This window comes from Onychostruthus taczanowskii, unplaced genomic scaffold, assembly GCF_017590055.1.
Source record: "Onychostruthus taczanowskii isolate IOZ18803 unplaced genomic scaffold, ASM1759005v1 scaffold34, whole genome shotgun sequence".
Lineage (NCBI taxonomy): Eukaryota > Metazoa > Chordata > Aves > Passeriformes > Passeridae > Onychostruthus > Onychostruthus taczanowskii.
This window is the reverse complement of record NW_024500794.1, coordinates 7,649,690-7,675,112: the sequence shown is the minus strand read 5'-3', so window position 1 is coordinate 7,675,112 and position 25,423 is coordinate 7,649,690. Positions and strand designations below refer to the sequence as shown.

The window sequence follows — 25,423 nt, the reverse complement described above, 5'->3', positions numbered from 1 at the left end:
CTCTGTTATGGCTTTTGGAACCAGACAGACTTTGACTGTCTGTGTTAACACAACTCTCCAAGGAACTTTTCCTTACAAAACTTGGTTTCTGTAATGCTTAAATGACAAATTTTAACCCAAGTAAATTGTAGCAGTATTGAATTATCTTACCTGTTGTAGCTGGGCACTTTACCTCTCAGATACTTCATAGTGGGCTAAATCAAAAATGGTGTATGGTTTAAGAGTATTGTGTTCTCTTGTTGATTTTTTTTTTTTAACAATGATAAGCTGATAATACCGAGACAGGACTTAAACCTAAGACTTTGAAGATAGTGGTCTGGATTTTAGGGATGATTCATCCATCTCTTTCTACTTTCATCTCTGACACTTGGCTTATTTTTGGCTTTGAATTGGCACCAGAAGCAGAGGTGAATACCAAAAATTTGAAGGATGTGGTATGGCAGGAGGATTGAAGCAGGGAGATGTAGTGTTTGGGATGCAAAACATGTTATGTTAGTTGGATATCTCTACTAAACTTAATGGTAGAAACTTCCCTGCCAAGAGAAGTTCTTGGTATTGTAAGAGCTGAGACAACTATATCAAGAGTAGTCATTTAAGGGAAAAATAAAAATATCGAGCTGACACTGTTGAAATTTGGTACTGACTTTGATGGGAAACATCTGGAAAACAATTAAGAGTGTGAAAACTAAGCAGTGCACCAGAACCTGGGTCCTTTAATTTGAGGTGGTATCAGAGCTTCATTTGAAGTCAAGAGCAAGTCTTGCTTTTATTAGCAGAAAACTTGTCAAAGGCTTTGAAACCAAGTAGGAAATGGAAGGAGACATTTTACTTGCTATAATCATACCAGAAAATTGGGTTTTGCTTTATTCAGTTGTCCTTTATTTTAATAGGGAGGATAGCTATGTAAGAGTAGAAGAAATTTTGTTGGGGTTTTGCTTGTCCTCATCATTATTGCAGGGTACATGTAAAAAGGATTTGAACGGGCCCCAGAACATACTAAGAAACAAAAACTGAAATCAAGACGTATTTCAACTAAACCCAAGTATTTTCCAGAATTTCTGCTGTTTTCAGCTCCCTGACCTGCATGGATATTTTAATATGATGTGCTTTGTGCAACAATGGAATCCTACATCAGTGAAAGAGACAAGAGCTGTTAAATATCAGGTCCAAAATAAAGTGTTAAAGGAAGTCATAGTAGGAAATGGTTGCTTTTGAATAAAGTGCCATATGAAACAAAATTTAAATTATGCCCTTAATGTTTTGTGGAAAGCATTAAAAACTCAAACATGTATAGGTGATTATGTGAAATATTACAGTTAAAGAATTGCTGAAATGAAATAATATCATCTTTCATAGCCACAGATAAGAGTGGCATTTTCTTGATTTGGAGATGACATTCGTGATGTGATTTGCAAGCAAAATGTTATGAATTTGGCATTCCTCATCTTAAAGTTGTTTTCCATTTGGGAAACTTGCTTGGTACAGGAAGTAAAAAAAAAAAAAAAATTACATTTAGAAAACTCTAAATGACATCAGAAGTGAACTCACATATTCTTAGTTGTAATTTGCCTTATAAACAAGAAGGAACAGTTTTAATTTCGTTCTTCTTCAGCAATTAAAGGTACCAAAATAAATAAATCTTACAGCTATCATGGTTATGTATTGCAGGAATACATATGAACAAATGCTTAATTGATCCTGTGTTTGCAATTGATTTTATGTGTTAATTAGTCCTTTTGGTAATGTAGCTGGACAGTCTGACAACTGGCGGATGAATGGGAAGTTTTGAAGGAAAAACTCTTTGTAAAACACTGAATTTCTAATATATTAATAAGATTGTAATTGTCACTGTGCTTATTTCACATATGCAAGGGTAAAATTTGCCAGGATGCAAATATTACATCCTTGTGGGTGTGGAGAGATAAGACCTCAGTATCAGAGGCAAAACAATTAGAAAGCCAGATAATTAAAGCCAAACAAGTATATAGCTTTGGAAGGATTTTGCTGGTACTGTTTGAAATTGTGTTTTCAGGTCATAAATCTTGTGTCTTAAGCAAATACCTTTTCAAGGAAGAGGGATTTGAACGTCATGACCTAGGGATGTGTGGGACGTAGGACCCTGGTAAACTTGAATTCTTAAATCTCTACTTCTTTGTTAAATGACCAAACTCACTTTAAGTCAATTTTTACTAAAATCATAATCTGAATTCTTCTTATTCATTTTGGTAGTGCATCTTTCTTGTTCAGTTTCCTGTCTTCTGTCAAATTAATTCCATTTATGCATAGCTCCCTAACAAACCATCACTTTTTACATAGTTAAGGAATAAAATTATGTCCTTTGAAAAACTGTGTGATTTTTTACTTATGTCATGTTAAAATGTTGCATTCAGCAGCAAGGTGTATAGTAATCATGACAAATGTGAGAATTCTGTCTAGTATGAAAAAATTGTATGTCTGTCTCTGAGTAGTGAGATTAAAAATAATATTTATGGTTATTGTGATTTGTCAAATAACTGAAAGCTTGGCAGAGATCTAGTTCTATCTGGCTTACTCTTTGTGATGGTAAATTTAGAGTGCTTCTAATGTGGTGGTAGTACTTCTTTCATGGATCTTGCTTATGGGCATTTAACTAAATTACATGATATAATGAGCTACTTGGCTGTCCATGCAATATTCTCTCTGAAAGGTTCAAGCTACAATAACATGTTTAGAATGGCTTTTTTTGATTTTAAAATAGTTAGCTTGCAATGGGCAAGGCAAAAAGTGACTTCTTTTCAGCACGGCATAGAAATAAGAAGTGGAGTTGTATATAATATTGTGGTTGATTGGTATCATATCAGTGTCATCAGGCCATCACTTGGAACCTTGCCTGCAATACACATGCATACATCTCCAGTAGACCTAAAGAGCAAAGGAAAAAGCTGCATGCTGGAGAAGCTTGGTATCTGGCAGTCTCTTGTTTACATGCATAACCTGACATGAAATCAGTTTATATTTTATATTGAGGAATGAATATGGAAGTTTCTTTGTGCATGAAGAATCAAATGGCTTATAGAAGGAATGCATAGATATAATTTTTGGTTCAACTGTTTCAATTTTTATTGTTTTAAAAACCTGAAGGCTCCTTGCTCAACATAAATGTTACTTTGAGATTAATACATGCCATATTTAACTATGCTTCTGTCACTAATCCCAAGGTGAGGCTGAGTAAGTTTTATTAATGAAACAAATGTTTTTGGAGAGAATAGCTTAAAAATCAGTAGTTCATGTGACTGAGCACACAACTCATGGTTTTTCATTCTTATATTCAGTGCCCTGAATTATTTCTGAAGGAGGAATTTAATGTGGAATAATTGACTCTGTGGCATAATGAATTAATTTGATCCAGAATTCCCTGTGGCTGGATGGAAAGGTAGAGGACTGCTTGAGTTTTTCCTCCTTGGAGGAGGTAAATAATGATGATCAACATCTGAGTAGAGAAATTCCATCTCCTTACTTTGAGGAGGGTAAATTGTGTACCTGAAAGCTATTTTTATTTTATTCACTCCTCCTGCTTTCTGTACTGCTGCAGCTTAACTCAAAACCATGTGTAAGGAAGCTAGTTCAAAGTTTGTGAGTAATTTAAGACTTCTATTGTGCCATGAACTTGAGAATGAAAAACTATTCTTGTAGAACATACCCATCAACTTTGCTTTCTTATAAACCCTTAACTGATTTAGCTCGCATTGACATTCTGTGCCTTTTCTGTGTCTTGTCTACTTCTTTGCTCTTTCCATTAGATCCTCCTACTACTACCACTCGACTGCCCACGGTTCCCTGGCATCCTTCGACTGATGGCACCACAGGTTTAGCAACAGAACCTAGAATAATAAATTTCCCAACATCAACCTTGCCAACAAAACAGGACGACACTTGGGGTATCGTTGTTGGTTGTGTGGTGGGTGGGGTTCTTTTGCTGTTACTTCTTGGTACTCTGGTTGGAGCTGTCTACTATAAGAGAAGAAAGACGTTCCGCGGTGACTACTTTGCTAAGAGCTACATTCCACCATCAGATATGCAAAAAGAGTCCCAAATAGATGTTCTTCAGTCAGATGATATGGGTTCTTACCCTGGCAGTATAAAAAAAGAAACAAAGCACCCAATGAACTTAATATCTAAAGATTATTTGGAAGACCCTGGAAAACCTGAGTTGAACAATGTAGACAATACTAACAGGTACCAGGACCGTTATGAAAGACCAATGGATTACCATGAAGGTGGAACATTTGGAATGGGTTTCATGCATGGTGAATTTTATGAGGATGATGACTTTGTTTCTCACTTAGATGGTGCGGTAATATCTCGGAGGGAGTGGTATGTGTAGTAACCACTGAAAACTAAACGTGTACCTGCAGTTTGCTTCATTGGCTGGTCACTTTCAGATTGTTTGTACTTACACAAGAGGAGGAATAAACTTTGAAACTTTTTTTTGAAGGTTTTTATATGTTGACTTGACACAATGGAAATACTGAATCTGGGGAAAATATATTTGAGCTGCTTTTTTTCCCAATGCTGTACTACTGTTTAAGATTTGAGTTTTAATGCAGAGTGCTTATATTGGTCTATGTCAGAGTTAAAAAAAAAAAAGGCTAAATTAAAGTTGCCATTCAATATTGTTTAAGAATAAAAAGTGGCTGTCTTGGCTCTCTGATTTAAAAGTGAGTTTACCCAAGGCAATGATCAAATATAATCTTTGGGGGCTTTGAATTACCCAATCTAGGTACCATCCACAGTAAACTTAAGGCTTCTATATAGCAAATACTTTACCAATTAAAACGAGTTACAGCAGAATTGAAGCTTTATTTTCTAGGGTTTTTTCTGCATAAAAATGAATACCTCTTAGCATTTTAATGAGCCTTCTTGTAACTATATACTTAAAAGTTAAGTTATTGCACTGAAACTAACTTATGAACAACATTTTGAGGAATAACTGTAAACAGGTCAAAGGCTTGTATTTGAATAAGATGAAAAGTTATTTTTTTAGTCATTGATTACTAAAGCTTACTCTAGTGTCTGTATATATACATACAGTGAGGTGTTTTGTTAGGCCTGTAATTGGCAGGATGTCAGAACTCGGTAATGCATACAAGATGCTCTTTGCAACTCCACAGGGTGCAATTTTTGAGACCTGTTCTGGAGGCTTTGTGGGAATCTTACCATTGAACTTAAAAGCTGTTTATATGGACACAATTAAGGAGGAAACACCCATATAGATTCCAAAGCTGGAGGCTAATGTGAATGTGCTTATTTTCCCAGGTGCCAAAAAGCGTTAGAGTTTCTATGACCAGAAGTTAAAACAGCGGTTTTACGCTGCTTCTGACTAAGTTACAATACCTGCTTTGAAGAGGGTAGCCAGAGTTTCAGATTATTAGTAGGGAAGTGAACGCTTGCACTGCTACTTCAGGTATTGAAAATGCACTCTTGAGTGGTGCAACTCAAGAGTCTATGAAACAGGAATTCAGTCTCTGTGCAGTCTCTGTACCACAGTGGATTTGTTTTCCCTGCAAATAATTCATACTGATTTTACATATTCTTTAAAATGACATTGTATCCATTATACATAGGAAATCTTATCTGACATGTGAAATAGTTCTACTTTTATCTTGAGCAGATTTACCAAACTAAATCTGCCGATTATGTAAGGAGGAATGAAACAACTTTAGCTGAATTGCAGAGCAAAGAATTCATAAGTAGAATACTAAATCTTTTGAAGTGTTTAGCTTGCCGAGATTGAAGCTGATAAGGCTGTTAGTATTTGAAACCTGAAAAGAAAGAGAAGTCTGCTACCATTAATGTGAAATAGGCTGCATAAAGCTGCTCCATGAGCATTGATGCTGGAAGTTCTTTTCTGTCCTCATGATGTTTGGTAGCTTACAGCATTTAGAGCTTCCCAAAAACAGTTATATTGAGTGTTGTAGACAATACACTGTGATTGCATATGACTGCATGTCTTCAAAAATATTAAGACAACGGCGCTATTTGAAATTCAAATGGAAAAGCATCCCTAAACAACTTAAGTTTGGGTTTGGATTAATGGAGTACATGATTGACCAAAGTCTCAAAAACAATAGCAAGTGATATTGTGGTTATCTGTAGTTTGAGTGCAAACAAAAGAAAAGGAGTGAAATTTCTAGCAGAGGGTTCTGATCCAAATTATCTCTGGAATAAAGAGATTATACCTCTCTTCAAATAAAAACTTGATATATCATCTTTAAAAGATGGTTTTACTTGGAAATAGACATAACCATAAACCAGTTTTCCACATGGGATATCTTGCTTTTGTCCCAGTGGATTTTTTGCTTTGATTTTTAAAATATATATATATTTAATTCCTATGGGTTGAGAAGTTGAAATGTTCTGGAGTTGAAGTTATTAATAGGGATAGGGCTTACGCGCGTTGCAATGTTTTGTACATTATATCTACTGTAAAAACAATTGATTGTACGTACAAATGGCTGTTGTGTGAATAAACTTTTTCTTACATTCTGGAACACAGGTAGTGTTCAAAAATGTTTCACAGGTATGTTCTTAAAAATTGGAGATGGAAAAGCACAATAAACCCATAGGCTGGATAGAATGAACTGAAGTGTTTCAGCTGTTTGAGATGAGCTGTTTAGTACGCTCCTAAGAGAGCATAAGTTTATAAAACAAGTGTCTTCAGAAACTCTTTTAAGAAGATTAAGAGAATGATAAATAGAGGTGTTTGCTGTCCAAAACATTTATTTTCAAGCACTGCTGATAAACTAACTAGGAATTTCATAGTTCAAAATAGTCTTGTTTTTTCATTCTATTGTCTTTGTTTGCTTTAACCATATTTCTTGCAGTTAATCAATTCCCATCTATTTCTGACCATCTGGTGGTTAAAATGCTTTTTAGGTGGCACCATACATGTTAGATGCTCTCTTGTTCAGCTTGGCATAGTGGTCTGGGTTTATGATCATTCTGCTGGTTAGACTGATGTTTTGCCAAAGCAATTCAAACAAACCAAATGAAGTATGTCCTGTGGTAATTGCATTTAAGATCCTGTCTGTCACTGTGCTGGGACATTACTATTTTTCCTGGTGTTTAGAAGCAAATGGGTGTTTGTTATCTCACCCAAAATCAGACTCAATGGGTGGGAGTTGATTGAAAGTATAATACTTTATGATGTCTTAACAATATAGCTGAATTTACTAGAAGAAAATGTACTATGAAGTTAGGATGAAGCAATCAAGGAACTCTTCTGATGTAATGACAAGACCAAAGCAGCTTCAAGAATTCTGGACCTAAGAATGTATATTAGTTAATTGAGACTTTCCCACTCCAAGATGAGGGCACCCAGTGTAAACTAAACTTAAGCCAGTTAAAATGTAGTGGAAGGGTCACCTCCACTGATTCTTGTGCCCATTCTTCAGGAAAAGTTATGAATTATGCTTGTGTCACAGTTTAAGCCCAGCTTGCAGCTAAGCACAACATAACTTCATTCTTTGCCCATGCCCATCTTCTCCCACCCTGGTGGAATGGGGAGCAGAATCAAAAGTAAAACTTGTAGGTTGAGATAGGAACACTTTAATAATTGACAACAAAGTAAAATATAATAATAATAGTAATGGATAATGAAAGGGGGGGAAACAAACAAGTGATGCACAATACTTTTTTGGGGTAATTTCCTCAGTTTATATACTTGGCATGGTGTTCTGTGGTGTGGAGTATCCCTTTGGCCACTTCAGGTGATCTGTCCCAACTGCGTTCCCTCTAGTTTTCTTTTGTGCAACTCCTCACTGGCACAGCATGAGAGACACACGCACAAAATAAAAGTCGTTGACTTAGAATAAACATGACTTAGCAAAAACCAAAACATGGGTGGGTTATCAGCACTCTTTTCATGCTGAAGCCAAACCACTGTACAAGCTCCTGAGAAGAAATTAACTCTCCCAGGACAGGACAGTTTATAGTGTCAAGGCTGGTATCTGATGGACACATGGATCTTATGCCAGGAAAGCCGTTATATAAACCAAAGGTGGTATGTTGCACTCATCTTTGAGGAGCAAAGCAACTTCTGCAAGTTGTTACTCTAGGGCTTTATTCCTTAACATTAAGGAAGTCACAAAAAAAAGCTTATTTCAGTTTTTTTCAAGTTACTTAAATATACTTTGTGAGTGCAATCCCTGGGGAATATTCATGTCAGATCTTTGATAAGCAGTGAGGGGACAGGAATTGCTTTATTAGAGTGCAAGTCAAGTGTTGTATTTTGGTTTTGGGTTTTTTTTTTTAATTGAAGGGTTTTGCTCAGCTTTCCAGCATACAGGCAGAACAACATTAGAAACTTAGGAACTGATAAATCATATTGCATAATTTCAGGGGTTTTATCTGTGAGTAGAACATACAGCTGAAGAGGTTCTCAAAATTTCCTTTGGTAAGAGATTGAATAGAGAATAGTTGTGTTGCATTTGAGTAATAATAAAGTGGACTGCTTTAGAAATACATTGAAGGTATAGAACTGTGTTAATTTTCAATTTCTTCACTGTTAAATTTTCTGATTCAGTACTCAGTGTAAATGAGTGCATCATTTAATGTATGCTGCCTGAACTTTGTAGGTAAGTGTTTAGTGCAGCTGACATGAATTATTCCAATTGTGAAACTTTTTTTGTTGAGCTTGTTGGCACAAGTTCAAAGCACTGGTGATTTTAAGTTAAAGTAAGTCAGCGGGTTTTTTAATTTTGGGACTTAAAAAATTATTTCTAAGCATAGTGAAAGGAGTGGCCTTTAAAGACTGACAAGTATGTTAATTCAGTATGGAGTTGTTCAGCATTGGATTTGACAATGCTAAGGTCAAAAGAAAAATGCTGTAAAAGAAAAAAAAAACACAGCTTTTTCTCCTTATTAAAATTTATTTCTAAAAATTACTTTCTTGTAGCTTGAAGTGTGGAGTCCTAAAGATGATAGGTGATCTTAGGGTTTGCTTTGATAAGTATAAGCCAAGTATTTAATGTTTGTTTGCGTATCCATTGCTCCTAGTAGTTAGTATATGGGGTTTTTTACCCTGATTTTGTTTTTCTTTTTTGCTTTCTGCAAACTTAAGTGTCATTAAAGAAAGATTGTCAATAAACCATAGATGCCCATGTTTTTGAATTAACACCTTCTTAGCTTATTTAAGTACAAATCATATGTTTCATAATGTCATTTACCTTGAAATCAAGAATGAAAGCATGATACTAGTACTTAATAAAAGTAGTCCATAAAATTTTTTAAATCAAAAATTTTGATTTTGTGAACTCTCTTAATTCCTGCAGTTTTTTAGTTGGGTAAGTTGAAGCAATACTGCAAAAGTGCTAGTGCAGGGCAAGGCTTTCTGTTTGGCAGTGGAAGGAAGAAGCATTTCTCAGAACAACACTGAAGTAGCTTATCTGAGTATTGAAAGTATATGAACTTCTTGAAGTTGTAATCTATGCTATCACATTGCAGATGTGCCCTTTAAGCAGACATCTTCTGTTGCTGTAGCAGGGGCTGTGATTGGAGCAGTCCTTGCTCTTTTTATCATTACCATCTTTGTGACAGTGCTGCTGACCCCAAGGAAGAAAAGGCCAGCCTATCTTGACAAAGTGTGAGTATGCATTGGACTTTTTTTCTATTCAGTTGAAAGCAATATGCAGAAAGAGTTTGTTCTGTATAGTAATTTAAGTGTCTGACTTAATTTAGCAGCTATTCAGCTTCTGTAATTTCAGGGCTCTATTTTCAGAGTGCACAAATGTGAAATCACACATTTCTGAAAAAGAAATGAGGAAGGTAAGAATTACTTTGGAAGTAATATAATATCTCTTGAGAAGTTTGGAGTTTTTTGAAAGAAAACTACTCATGGCTGTAACTGGAGGGCAAAAAAGGGTTCCCTTTTGACTGTTGCCAGTGACTGCTAGTTTGTTGTAACTGCAGGTCTAACTTGCAAGTAAATTGGCCATGCTTTGCAAATGTGAAGGCCCCCTAAAATTAGTTTTGAAATGTTTGTAAAATTAAGCAAGCTTCCACAGATACATGCTTAGAAATTACTGACTTCTTGTGCTTTCTGGAATGTTGGTTGTTTCTTCAAGTCTCTGGCACAGACATGCAGTTTACTTTATTCAGTGTGATCAAACAAAAAAGAAGGAAACAAAAACATCTGAAACGATGTTGCCAATTAAAGTGGATGATGTCTAGATTCTGTTTGGAACATGCATAAAAAAGTGACAGGGGCTTAGAATATTTGTGAAGATGGGTCTTTTTACATCCCATATACAGTTTCTTATATCCCATATACAGTTAAGACTAAAACTGAATTAGAAATGTTGCTCATGTAGTTAAGTGAAATAACTAAGAGTCTTTACATAAAATAAGTTTCCTCATTTGCACTGAGCTAGCAAGATGAGTCAGGAGTCTTCTTTTGAGCACCTTTTACCATGGTTTCTCTTAAATTCTGTATCTGAAACTTATTTCTATGAATCATCTTAAACAGTTAAATTCATTTATAACCACTTGCTTTCACTGAGAAAGTTAAAATAGAAAAAGTCTTGCATGTAAGAATTGCTAGTAAGGCTTTCTCAAGTAATTATTTTTTAAGGGAAGGCTATAATATAAAAAGTTGTTCAAGCTGTATCTCATAACTTAGAAACTGTTAGATACCAGTAGTTTCTAATCCTCATTAGCTTGGAGTGTATGGGGGGGAAGTTCAGTCTGCTTAACTCAGGATGCAATAAATAAATTCTGGGTAGTGCTTTTCTACAAAGTGTGTGCCTGAATAATAGCCAGTGGTAGACATATTCCATTACAATATATCACATCCGAGTCATTGCTGACTGAAAGGTGTTTGTCCCTGAGTATTGAGTGCTGGGTGATTTGGCAGTTAATATCTGACCATTCAATTGGACTTCACAAACATGATGTGTCACATTTCATTCCCTCTTTACTACAGGATTGACCTTCCGCCCACTCACAAACCGGCCTCATTTGAGGAGAGAACATTGTCAGTGCCACAAAAAGAAGCTATGCTTCAGGTGAGTAAGTGTTTATATGCATCTTAAATTAACTTAAGGAAAGTGTTAACTTTGCTTTATTATGTTAACTTGGTCTGATTTTGCCTTCCTGATAATATATGAAAGCCTTTCAATGGTTTCACAACCAAGCTGTTTCCCTACATATGTGATATCTGAAACTCTTATCTATGATGTTAAAGTCATCCGTAGAGGTCAGGAAACTTGTGGACAGATCATATGTTGTATTTCTAACAGCCTTTGACAGCTCCTTTTGAATTAGAAAATCCTATAGTTTAAATTCTGTGGTAAGAGAATATACATAGCTTTATAAAGCAGTCTTCATAAGAGAGAAAAATTATGCTTGGTAAACTTTAAAACTGACCTTATCAAAAGCTCCCTTGCTAGAAACAACTGCCACTCTTTTATTAACGGTTGAGGGGTGGGGATAGATTGAATTTGGGTTTTGACATGGCTAATCTACCAAAGTATGAGGCTGAGTCTCATTGAAGATCACTAAATCACTTTTGAATATTTGCAATTATGTAACTTCTAATTTTATCTTTTCTGCCTGCATTCACCAGCAGCAAAGACACATACCAATTTCATGACAAATAATTAAATTTTTAGTGTGCTTTCAAGGGTAGCTTCTTGTCATCTGAAGTAATGCTGTCCAAGCAAGACAGCAATAGGCAAAAAACTTCTTTACCAGCATTTAATGTTTGTGTGGATGTAGTCTGATCAAACTGATTTGCAGAGGTCACACTGGAAAGCTGATTCTAGCAAATGAAACAGTTTGAGTAAGTGGGGAGCAAGGAGGGGTAGGACTACATTCTTTCTTACAGCATGGTTTTGAGGTGGACGGAAACTCCAGGTGAAGTCAGACTTCTCTTGCACTAGGCATTATAGAAGAGACCTGTTCTTGAGAGGTGACTTAAGCTAATACCATAGATTATTACACTTCATATAATAAACCAGTCAGTTATAGATCCTGGCCATGGCCCCTAAAGTGTCTTGTGTGTGTTTATGTTAAATTAATCAGTCAGATTTTTTAGATTTCTGTTACCTATCAGTATTTGTAAGAATTAGATTGTAATGGTTTTTAATAAAATTTTTGTTCCATCCTCAGTACATACCATAAATAATGTGATTCTGACCACAGATGTGCTGAATCATAACACTGAGCTAATTAAAACAATCATTTATTTATAAGAAATATCATTTTTCCAATACTATGGTGTATCTTTGCAGCTTTAAGGACCTATAAACGTCCTTTCTCATAGAGGGGAAAATAAAATGTTCACCTACCTTTAAGAAGGATTTTGATGAAGTTCTTAATAACATTGAAAATATTCTTGTAGATTTTCTTTGTGATTGATGGTTCCTAAAGGTCACCAAATATCAGTTGCTGATAAAAGTTTTCCTTATGTCATAAACGTTACAATGGATAATACTTGTGTATGTTGCTGCTGAGTGAAGCAGGAAACTATTCTGAGATCCACTGCTGCAGTAGTAGTGGATCTAGTAGTAGCAGCCTGATGATTACAACATTGTGAAGGTAGAAAACATTTTGTTGGCATAAAGAATAATAGGTTTTCATCTTCTTACCTTAAAGGTGGTATAGCACCAAAGATGGCACAAAAGAAGCAGTGCTTTTCTGTGCTCAGGATGGGCATCATAGCTATTTCTTCTGTTACTGCAGTACTCGACAATTGCAATTTTTGATGAATCATTCTTCTGCTAGTATTTCTGCTTAAAGTATTTGAAAAATTATTCTCTTGCTTATAGAATCAAAAGATATTGTCTGTTGTGGTATTTGTGCATCTGTAGTGCTGCTGGATGGCAAAATGGCAACACTAGGAAATGTAATCATTTCCGGAGGTCCTGCAATTATTTGCAGGTCCTTTACAGAGCAATTTATAAAGGAGGTAGACATCAGAGAATGTGTACCTTATTGCTTTCCTCTTCAGAACTTTGCTGTCTTTGAATTTTTTCTAGGTTGTCCTTACTGTGGCTTCTGTTAGTAAATACTAAAGAACTTATGCTGAAGCTAGCTGTGGTCTTGGAATGTTTAATTAAATGTTTTATGAAAATATATTTTGTAAATAGAGAAAAATTGTAAAGAGACTGAATTGAGTATTTGTTTTCCACAAGTTGGATAAACAGAGTTTTAAGTTGTTCGGGGAGGAGAAAGATTCCCCTTCAGGTTAGGCATTAACTAGACTTTATTTAAGAAATGGATGTTACCACAACACTGTTAGTGTACCTGTCTTTTTCTCTCTGTGGAACTCCAGAACCAAAAAGACCTGGAGCTGGAGCCTGTCTTCCTAGCTGACACTGCCTCTAATCAGTATGTACTCTGTTATGCTTGAGGCAAGAGCTTCATTTTATCTAACAGAAATAAATATCAAAATGCTGGCTTTAGCCAAGAAGTGATTGGTTGTGTTGTTCTGGTGTAGCAAACCAACATTTGGATAGCTGTAAGGAGGCAAGAGAAACAAGTTAGCAGCCTGTCAGGATGCCTCATCCTGTGCGACTGAATGTCTGTACTCACCACTGTACTACCTGATGTTCCGATTGCTGTCATGCCTACCCAGAATGAGATGCCAGGTGGGCCTCTCACTGGGTAGATAAGATGTAAACTTCTGGATCTGCTGAAAAGAACTGTAGGGGGAATGTCACTGCTTTGTCAACCACAATGGATGATCAGTTCAGCCTGAGTGGAAATGATAGGCTGCACAAAGGTGCAAAGTAAAGAAGAGTGAATTTAAATGGTGTCTTCTGCATACTCAAAATAACTTAGAATTGAAAGTGGATTTATTCAATTTAGGCTGATTCTGGTAAGTTGTTATAAATAATGTGCAAGTTTTTCAATCAACTCTGCTGTTATTGTTGAAATCATGGACAGCAGCTTTTTTTTTATCTTGTAAAGTATTTAAGATTCAGCAGATGATGCTGAAATTCTCCTTTTTGTATCCCAGCAATCAGAATTTAACTAATTTTATGCATATCTGAGTCAGTAAGTGATGGTATTAAAATGAAGGGAAATTAACTGCACCTGTGATAGTACTGGATAGCCATTGTCTTTCATGGATACTTCTTGAGACTTGGAAGCTTTCAGTTTACTTTAAATATATGTTCTCATTTACATGCTAGTGTTAATAATGAGCTACCAGTATGTACAAGTACTATGTAACTGAGTACTCATAATTTCTGTGTACTGGTATTTGAAGACACCAGTTCATGTATTCTTGTGAGTCACGTCAGAACTGAGAAAAACTGGTTCACTTATGGCCCTAAAAGAGGGAGGCAAATGTCCAAACATAGGAATACTATGGAAAAAATTACATTATGCCTTTATTTACCATGAAGACTGTAGGTTCATCTTTGTCAACTCTTTTGTCAACAGCACTGTTACTTTTGTCCAAGTGTTCTTTTAATAATCATTGCCGTGGAAATGCTATTCTGTTGCTCAGAGCCATCTATTACATGTAATGTGAAAGAGTGGTGAGCAGCCTGAAGGTTATGTCCTTGGTGAGAGAGGAATCTCTCCTTGACAATGCAGTTTTTGAGGCAACTCAGGAAGAAGTTGAGCAATGGAAGAATTCCAGCGGCTTAAAGAGGATTTTTTTTATTGCATAATATTTTAAAAAGGAGCGTAAGAGGGTGCACTAATCCTGGCAGTCCTTGGAATCATTAGAGTAAGCTTCACTGTTTCAAACAATATATTACTAAGAAGCACAAACTTATTTACTTTCCTCTAAACATGCAGTCTTTGGGCAGTCTTTGACAATGTGAAAGAACTGAAGTTATTATTACCTTGACAGGTGCTTCTGAAGGAAAGAGAAAAAAACATGTTTTGCACAATAGAGTGCAGCATTCAGAGTTGTTGAAGGATTCAGAATTTAACAAGGCTCTTTTGTAGCAACAGAAGTAAGAGTGGATAAGGGAAATGCAGCCCAGTAGGTATGTCTGGCCATGAGAAGACTGACTTGAGACTTGCAGTTTGGAAGAATGCCTCACTGTTTAGCCAAGCAAAGTTCTTTAACTGTAGTATTTGTATTACTGATCAAAGCAGGAAAGAAAAAGGTGAAGTTGTCTTAGCACCATTAAAAGCATCAAATACCATTTATCAAATGATGATGTTTCTGAATCAAATTTGAAAACATCAGCCACTGAACTCTTAAACCTAGTATAATACTGATTCATTTCTAGATTATGGCTCTCTTGCACTCTTCCATTTCTTTTCCTAATGCTTTTTATGCAGGTGGGAATATCTCTTCCTTGTGAAAAAGGAAGCTGTATTGTTATGATTTGCCTTATACCAAAGGACTGCTTAGACAAACAAGATTGAATGGAAGGGAGCACAAAATGTGCATCAATAAAATAATCTGTATTGATAAAGGATCTTGCAATAGGAAAAATAAAAAATTACCAAATTGGGTTTAGAATGAGGCACAAGCTTTTTCTGTTAGTGGATGCCTTTGTAATGGAATTTCTAAATTGGAAAGGATCAGAAAAGGTAAGATGAAGTTTTTAGTGAGATAATTTGTTTTAGGCTTTTGAAGAACTGTTCGAGAAAGAGAATTCTTAGAGTAAAACCGAGGTTTTATGAAACTGCAAAATGTAATGGTAAGACAATGCAAACTTGTGTTAGGAATCCAAGCAGAGAAACCCAGATTGTTTCTATGCAGGAAGACAAAAACTATGTAGCTCAGCACCAGTTTGGTTTGACAGAATGCAATGATTTTGGTTGTCACTTGCTCCGTGCCTGTAAAATATATAATTGCATTATTTAGCAAAGGTGTTGTCTTTTCATGCCATGTGAAATCATTTCCTTTGACTTACAGTTTTAATTGAGTAACCAACTGGAATTTGCTGTTCTGGTTTCCAGTGAGTCTCTAAATCATGTCCACATCCACTCTTGGTAGAATTTCTCAAGCAAGCAGATTTTTTCGTTGTTGTTTTGTTTTGTTTTTTTTTAAAGAGCATGAGCTTTTGGTGGAGATGGAACTTTTTTTGTTCCCCGTGTGTGTTTTGCCTCCTTGTGTAGTGAACTCGTGCTCTCAGCTCAGGTACGAAAGAGCAATGCTGCCTGCTAAGTGGTAAATCGCATATTCTCAGAAATGCAGACTGCATTTTAGGACTTGAGAAGCAAAAGCATGGTGACTTTAAGGGCAGGAGGGGACACTTAGAAATAGAATTACCAGACAAAAAGTTTGACCAACTAAAGTTGAAAAAATAGACCTGTGAAGATACTGAAAATAACTGTTGGAGGAGTGGAGAAGGTTAGGAAATATTAGATGATTTTTAAGGCCGTTTTACATATTAAGACTTAACTCAAAATTGCTTCAGAACTTTAAATAAATGTGGAAAGGTAAAAAGTTAAGGGGAAGGAGGAGAAAGTAAGAATAAAATATTACTGAAATTGGGTTCCCTTCAAAATAATTCTTGAAAGTAAGAATACAGATGTATGACCACTGGAAAATGTTACTTGCCTGTATGAATACTTGTTGTGGAGGGACTTCTGCACAAAGATCAGCAACCTAGCCTACTTTGTATTGTTGCTACCACTGTGATACTGTTGGGAAAATATGGAACTGTAAAACAAAAAATACGTACAATTATGCAAAGATGTTGCTTTATCCTATTGTGGTCCTATACTAAGTGTGGCATAAAGGAAGAACTTAACTAGGAGTGATAATAACAGAGTACAAACTGTACCCTAAATCATAATTCTTAGATGTCATTACTTGGTGTCATTTAGATCAGCCATTAACTCAGCCAGTTGGTAATTAACTGGATGTTTGGAAACAGCCCATTTCACAAATGAAGTTTTTCTATCATAACGGTGAAGAAAAAGAAAAATGTGAACGAAGGGAGATTTCAATGCTTCTGCCTGAAGCAACTTCTCATCCACCAACATTCCCAAGTCCTTCTCCTCAGGACTGCTCTCAATCACTTCTCTGCCCAGTCTGTGTTTGTGTTTATGATTGCCCTGACCTGTGTGTATGATTGTACCTGAAAGGTGCAGGACTTTTCTCTTGGACTTGTTGAACTTCACAAGTTTCACTAGAGCCACCTCTCAAGCCTGCCAAGGTCCCTCTGGAGGGCATCCCTTTGCCTCCAGCATGTCACCACACCACACGGCTTGGTGTCATTGGCAAACTTGCTGAGGGTACCTTGATCCCACTGTCACATTGCCAAAAAGATGTTAAACAGTGCTGGTCCTGATACGGACCCCTGAGGAATGACACTTGTCACTGGTCCTTGCTTGGATTTTGAGCCACTGATGAGCCATCTCTTTGAGCATGACCATCCAGTTTTTTATCCACTGAGTGGTCCACCCATCAAATCCATGTCTCCTCAGTTTAGAGATAAGGATGCCATATGAGACAGCATCACATGCTTTGCACAAGTCCAGGTAGATGATATCAGTTGCTCTTCTTTTTTCCACCAGCACTATAATCCTATCATAGACAGCCACTAAATTTGTCAGGCTCAATTTGCCCTTAGTGAAACCATGATAATGGTTACCAACCATCTCCTTATTTTCCATATGCCTTAGCATAGTTTCTGCTCCTTCATCTTGCTGGGCATTGAAGTGTGACTGACCTGTAGTTCCTCATCTTCTGTTTTAAGACCTGGGGGTCTTATTTCCCCTTTCCCAGACAGTGGGAACCACAGTCCTGCCACTACTTCTAATACAGGATGGATAGTGGGTTAGTCATTTCCTGTGAAAGTGTCTTCAGAACTTGCAAATGTATCTCATCAGGTCCCATTTACTTCTTCACCTCCAGATTCCTTAGATGATCTTGAACCTTATCTCCTATGGTGCACAGTTTGGCTGGGGTGGAACTAGTTTCTCTTTGCAGTAGCTGGTATGGGGCCATGTTTGGGATCTGTGCTGAAAATAGTGTTGATAACTCATGGAACTTTTCAATTGCTGGACAGCATTGGGACCTATTCTGCTTCTTGTACTGCCCTCCCGGCAGATGGACTTGGGGTGTACACACAAGACGGGAAGGGAGACAAGGTATTGGGAGAGGGAACACAGCTGGGACAGGTGACCCTGACTGATCCTCATCTTTTTTCCACCAGCTATTGGATTGTGAGAAGGATTCTAAATGATAACCAGTTAAGACAGAAATTATAACCAGTTAAGACTTCCTAAGGCAGAGTGTATTTTGGGATGACTGGTGTCTTTTTGTATTAACCAAAACTGTTCTGCAGTTTTGAATCTTGACTTGTTTTCCCCTGTAACTTTTCTTCTTTCAGAAAGAACATTTTGCTTTGCAGACCCAGTACAGAGAGAGAGATGCTGGAAACTTGCAGCACATGGTAAATAATAAGATGGCTTGAATTCCTGATTGAAGCTTTGATTTCGTGTTTTTCCATGAAATAAACTTATGATGTTGGTTTTCATTAACAAAGAAATATTTGTCCATCCTGGTCAATAACTGCTGGATTGTGTGAGTTAAGTGAAAAGTACCATTTTAATATCCTATAGTAGTTTGATGACTAATTTAAATACTTAAACACTCCAGCTTTCATTTCTCAGTGAGTAACATAAAGCAGAGGAGTGTTGACAGACATTTTTGTAGTTGGTGATTTGCTCTTTGGATTTATCGAGCTTTAGAGTCCAACTTCATTTGAAACAAACATTTGACGTTAACTCTGTTAGTAGAATTTTTATATTTTTGTTTCTTTACTCATAGGATTGTCTTGGAGATCATGTATCTTTGATTTTGCTTAAAGCTTTACCAAGAATAGGAATTGCAGGTTCTATACATGAACTATGAAACTTATTACTTCTTGTGTGTGTTTAGAAAGCTGTGAATGGAAGGCAACTTACTTGTGGGGTTGAAGAACCACAGGAACAAGAGGGTCTTCAGCCTATGTATCCTGTTTATCAGCAAACTTACTACAAAAATTGGAGCAACAGATACCCACAAAACTCAGGACCTGGAAGAGCCTACATCAATCCAAGGGAGCATTATGTTTGATTTTGTACCCAGACATCTTTAACACGGGTTTTATTACCTGTTGACTGTATGACCCTCATATCTTTTTGTTTTCATCTCTAAAATAATTGGGGGTTTTTAATTTGTGAAAAAAATGTATGGAGAATATTATACAGGTAAACCATATGGAATTAAAAACTTGCCTCTAGTATTTGATATGTCTGTGGTTTTTGTAGTAATATCAATCTGCCAAATAAGGAGAGCCACTTAGCTTTATTAACCTTCACAGTCATAATATGTATAATCTGTATTAATTGGTTGGCACATGCCAAAATGTAGTTAAGCTTTTTTGCTGGCTGTGTCTGGGAGCATTCTCTCTGGATATTTTACAATACCCTTACCCTTATAAAAGTGAATAAATATGAGCAAGACAACTCAATCCCTTGTGACATTAGCAGTCTCAGGCTGAGCCATCTTAGAAAACTTGGGATATGATTTTGACTGGCTTGGCTATTGATTTCTCAACCAGCTCTACCTCTCTCAATCAAATGAAAAACTAGACTACCTCTCACATACTGACTGGCTGGTCCATAAACTACACTGTTTGTCTTCCCACCTTGTTAAAAGTGAAGCAATTGCCTTACATCAAAAACTTTTTATTGTCTATTGTTTCTGCCTGTTGCTGGCTTTGGTTTTACAGTTAGGTCTACATGAAACTTAGCTGAAGGAGGTAGATGACTAAGCAGAAAGAACTTTCTGTAAGTGTCTTATGTGAAGCTACATCTTACCCATAAACTGCTATTTAGCTGTTTTCCCAAGTATGACTCCTATTTTAGATGCTGCAGAGTTTATTTTCCTTGATAATAGACACATTCCTTGTTTTTTTTCTCAGTTTCCAACAAAACTGCCTGTGATGTGTTCTTATGTCTTAGCAAGAAAAGAAAAGCTTCAATGCACTTCAAATGCTTGTTAGCACTGTCCTTTAATCTTAACCAGTAATGTGAATTAACTGGAGAATGTCCTGACATTACCAGTGCTAACAGTATCCCACATGAATCTTTTGTGTCTGTGGTAATGCTTAAAAAATGTGCTCAGGATCTTTCCAGAAAAGTAAGTTTTCCTGTGAACTAAAAAGTAAATATTTAGCAAGTAAAAATATGTATATAATGTGTTAGTGCTGAAATAAACTCATAAGACAATCTTAAAATATTTTAAGACAGTAGAAAAATGGGTTGTGTCTAAAATTTGCCAGAGAAACTTAACAGACTTAAGTATTCTCTAAGTACATTATGCACATAAGTACAGAATGATGGTTTTCAGTCAGATGACACGAAGGACAAAATGTTAAGAATACCTGGTGTCACAGAACTGAACATTACTTCTGAGATATTAATGTGTTTCTCTGCAGATGTTTGGATTTTTTTAGAGGCAAGAGTCAAGCTGTGGAAGCAGCAAAATTCAAAGCTAGCATAGGTGAGTGTGCTGCAGGCACCTGTATTCAACCTGCATTCATCTCCATCACAGTGCAAGTTCATGAGATCCCTGTCCACACTAGGGTCAGGTAAATTAAATGCTTCTGGTTTGTTACAGGTAGCAGCTAGAAGATTATGGTGTGGGTACCTGTATTCTGGACCCTGTAGAAGTAGGTATTAGCTGTTGTCTTGCTAAGCAGCTTTTTGCTAAATTATGTGCTTGAAGTTGACAGCTGAAGGAATGGCAAAAAGAAAGGTTGGACAGAGCCTGCTTCTTGGGAGCTATCTGTAAAGCATTGGCACCTTGCTTTTCTCTTAGAAACTGGGCACATTCATGTAAATTGAGCAACTGTTTTCAATTTTAAAGTTTCCTGCTGTATTTGAGACCTAAAGAAGGGCTTGTGTCCCCCAAAACTGTTTTTCAATAATGTTAGTTTAAGTAGCTACCTCTTTACATGAGCATTGCCTTACCTATCCTTACATTACTGCATCTCCAAAAGGCATCCGCTATCAGAACATGGAAAGAAAACAGTGTCATGGCCAAATGAATGACAGAACATGGAGAGGAACTATACTGCTTAAGATAATTCGATCAATATTACTGCGCAAAACTTAATACCAAAAATATTTGAATAGATATTATAGAATGGTTCAAAACCATTGCTGTGGCAGTGCTTCCTCTGCATTCATTAGTACAATGTGGTATTGAGCAGGTGATCACTTCAATCCCTTTTGCAAAAAAATAATTATTTTGGATTCAGAAAAAAATCTTCTACTGCTTTTTATAATTATTTGCAGATACTTTCCTTTTTCTTTTGTTGTTTTTTTTTGAAAAAGTTATAACTTTGGGGGAAGGAAGAATGCTATCAACAAGGCTATAATTGTTTTCTTTTAATTTATAAAAATAGCTTAAAAATAAAAATGTAATCCGACTCTGTGGTCCAAGTTACATATCAACAAACTACACAAAACTTGATTTGCAAACTACCCATCAGAATGTAGTTTGCCCTAAAGTCATTAGGGAAATACATCATCACTTACAGGTTTATTACCTGTGAGAACTTTTTCTTTGTAATCTGTTCAGGGACATTTAGTGTATTAGGTTTTTGAAATGTTACTTTTAGGTTTTAGTGTGGGTGGATTTGGCGGGGGGGGGATTTGGCATAGAATGCGCAGAAGAGAACAGAAAAAATGTCTACTAATTAGGCTTTATCACTGAAAGGATTGTACATATAGAAGTAAGTTTGATCTGCTTTTGTGAGATGTAGGGAAATGTCCTTTTTTATTTTTGTACATTTTCAAATGCTTGTATTTGTAATTTGATTGGAATAAAAACATTCAAAATATAAAATTTTCTTCTGTTGTTTAGATTTAAGATTGCTTAAAATACAAAGTCTGGTAAAATGCATCCACTTTTTTGGTGTTATGTTTCTTCTGTGGTTGTATATGCAGAACATGTTCTTTTTCCTAACACTACCACTTTGGGATATTGTGGTGTTGCATGCTGAAATCCTTTTAATTTTCATCTTACGTAACAGGAAGCATATAGTACTGTGTTACAAATGCTGCACTGATGTGAACTGATCACCCAGAATCTCTCATGAGGGAGGTAGAGGAGGGGAAGATTAGTAATTTGCATCTCTAGCATTGGTAAATGTAAGTTGTCCTCTGCCCAAGTATCTCTAAATTCTACAAGATAGTCTAATTATAAAATGTATAAGATTCAATGTTTGGAGTATGTCCAGAATGACTGTGGATACAATACAAATGAAAACTAAGAAATTGTACTACTAAAAGTAAGGAAACACTTAAGAAAATATTATTGAAGGACTCCCACTGTTCAGTCACAAATGATCTAATGTATTGTGTGTTGAGCTTGAGGAAAGCACAATAAAAATGTGTGATAATTCATGAAGAGCAAAGGAAGACTTTTCACCTTCTGACTTGTGTACTTTGCCTTCTTTCTGGCAATGTTACTGCTCTTTTTGTCCTCTGAGGGACACAAGTTCAGGTGCTATGTTGTTATATAGGTGATTAAAATTTATTACAGTAATTTTTTAATGCCACAGACCTGAAAGCACTCTATCTGAACCACTGTGTTGTGTAAAGGCTGAATGAGTGCTGTATCAACAAGTAGTTGCAGAGCAGATTAAATTGTTTTGACAACTTGGGCCACTTCAAAGGTTGCTGACAAGGACAGGCAAAGCTCCAGGGGCAAAAAGAAATGTCTGTGTAGTTTCCTGCTTGACTGCCCTGTGGGAGGTGGCTTGGGGTTTTTTGTCCATGTGTGGTACATGTCCAGAGTATTGGGAGACTGGGTTTGACTTTGTGACAGAAGGTAAATATGTGATATTTTTGCATTTATTAAAAGGTATGATATGATTCTTGGTGAATAGCTTAATACCTTTATCTGAATTATATTGCAAATGCACAAAAAATACGTGAATCTTAGTAGTAATTATTCAAACAATGTGAAAAACTCAAGTAGGATGTGTTAGGTATTTTAATCTGCACTGACAACCCCACAGTGAAATTTTTTCTATACTTGTTTTATGATCCTAGTTTTGATTTTATGCTATATCTAAATCTAGATCCTTCAATTGTCACTAGAAAATAAATTGTATTTAAATGCCTACAAGTCAAACTGTGACTCTTCTACCCCTTTGTGGGACTGCTAATCAAGACTGTAAATCAGAATTTATTTTGAGACCAAGTTGGAAATCAAGCAGACTTCAGCTTCCTCATCAACTGAGACAAATTTGCATATCTGTGCATGGCTACACACAGAATGCAGTGTGCTAAATATATTAAAACATCATTTCAATTTGACTGAGTTTAGCCACAGATTTATTATATTCCAATCTGAAGTGTACTAGGTTAAATTAGACTTATTATCTAACAGAGATTTATGGGAAAAAAATAACTTCTCTAATACTGATTGTCGGAGGAAGAAGTTTAAGATATGCTATAAAAGATTCCACTGTGGTGGTTTTTTTGTTTGTTTGTTTTTGGGGGGTTTTTTTGTTTCTTTCTTGGGGGGTTTTTTGTTTGTTTATTGTTTTGTTTTGTTTTTTTTTCCTTTTCCCAATGTTACATTTAGTTTATTACCGCTTTGGATCTATGAATTATTACTTCTAATAGTGTTGCTACATTAGATCCTCTTCCTAGCAAAGTGTGCCTGCAGCATCAGTTTCCCTGACACTTCATCTTGCCTGTCCTGTTAAGAACTCCTTTGTATGGCTTCAGATATTCTGTGCTTGAACAGCTCCATTCCTTGACAGCAAAGTATTTTGGGCCAGTATTGTTTAGCCAGTTCAGCTTATAACAAACTCCCAAAAATGACTCTTTCCCTGCTGATGTGTGGCTCTGCGCAGTAGGAGGTTGTGTGCAGTGCAGCAGTGTACCCACAAAAGATGCTCCAGCCCTGCCAGTTGACTCCTGGCTGGGCAGCGGAGAGGCAAACAGTTGTCCAGATGGGGTCTTTACTGTCACCATAGTGTTTTGTACTCACAAGAAGAAGAATTCGGAGATATACATAATATCTCTGAATAATTGGGAATAATTGATTTCAGGTACTATTTGTGGCAAAAGCTTAATTCATTGTCCAGTAGAGCAGTTGGATTTCTGTCTTATGTTTGACTAACCTGGCTCTTTGAGGACCAGACTTCAGCTGATGTGATTGCTCTTATTAGGCAGAAAAACTGAAGGAGCCTGACTTTAATCCCACAATTAGCAAAGTTCTTTGCTTCTTTGACATGAATTGAGAGGTAAGAGAGAAATGGCTGTGAGCAAATAAAATGTCTTTGTATTAGCTTTAAAATTCAGATTGATGGGTAGCATCAGATGTAGATTGGTTTATCCAGCTAGACTAAGCAAATGGACAAAAGGCTTAAGGGGTGGCCAGAGGAAGGAACACACTTTGAGTGCAGTGCTTTAGTAATGCTTGTGACATCTCAGTGTGTGTTCATCTGGATCAATTTCTTGTGGCCATAAATACTGCTAATGACCCTGCATTAGTGGCAAAAAACCCAAATATTGGGCAAGGCAAAACGTCTCACCTGTTTGCATGTGTTTTAAAGAAGTTTTAAATCTGACTATTAGAAGATTGGTTCTTAAAAGTTCCACTAGCTTTAACAAAAAAGTCAAGCCATCTGCTTTACGCTTCCCCCTGCCCTGAATTCTTCCTGGGTGGACTTCACACCTTAAGTCATGTGGCACAGATGTATCTACTGCATGTAACAAAACTGACTGGTCTCTAATTTTCTAGAATTGGTGTGGCCATTACCAAGGTTTGTGTGGACATAAATATGGTTTTCCAGAATTTCTCACTGTGGGACTGTTACTTGATCAGCCAGCAAAGCCCCTGGTGTCCTCTGACTTTGTACACTCAATGGTATAAATCAGAACTTGCAAGTTCTCCTTCTTGCCTCTGTTCTTTCACAGTGTGTTTCATTCTGTTCTGTTGAGGATTAGTAATGAAAGTGTTTCACATTAAAAAGTTGTCAGGCATCTTCAAAGTGCCTGCTTCTTTCTATTAATTTGGTAGGTTGTCTACATCCTATCCCTTCCCTCTACCTTTGCTCCTTCTATGTCCTTAGGGTTTTTCTCTGTTCAGTCACCTCATATCTCTCTTTTTTCCAGCTGGGAGAGGTAGCAGTCTCTTCCTTAGCCTCTTCCATTCTTCCATTCTTTCAATATTATTGCCTAAATTATTTCTCCCTAATACACCTAGTTAGGGCTTTATTTACAAAAAACAAACCAAAAAAAAAAAAAAAAAAAAAACCAAAAAAAAAAAAACACCTAATGCTGTTTTAAGATGGAAAGTTCTATTTTGTTCCATATTTGTCTCTTACCTTTCTGCTCTGGCTTCTGGTGACAGTGTTATTTAATTTTCAACTCTATATGGAAATGGTTGAGATTCAGTGTTGCTGAGAAAAATTCTTTTTCTCCTTTTTCATGTTCTGTAGAA

At 36.4% G+C, this 25,423-nt stretch overlaps 1 protein-coding gene across 2 annotated transcripts in view; it reads left to right on the top strand.

The window, feature by feature from the left end:
- The window catches only part of NECTIN3 (nectin cell adhesion molecule 3), a 62,410-nt gene extending 40,582 nt beyond the window's left edge, over window positions 1–21,828 (top strand). The window contains exons 6-10 of one of the 2 annotated variants that reach the window (XM_041410949.1): window positions 3,780–3,917; window positions 9,484–9,622; window positions 10,961–11,042; window positions 18,297–18,359; window positions 18,848–21,827. In XM_041410949.1, the coding sequence (XP_041266883.1) occupies window positions 3,780–3,917; window positions 9,484–9,622; window positions 10,961–11,042; window positions 18,297–18,359; window positions 18,848–19,024 (599 nt within the window). In that variant the 3' untranslated portion in view covers window positions 19,025–21,827. Of the gene's footprint in view, window positions 1–3,779; window positions 3,918–9,483; window positions 9,623–10,960; window positions 11,043–18,296; window positions 18,360–18,847 lie in introns of both variants that reach the window. The other variant, XM_041410950.1, reaches the window with a different exon arrangement.
- The last annotated feature ends 3,595 nt before the right edge of the window (window positions 21,829–25,423 follow it).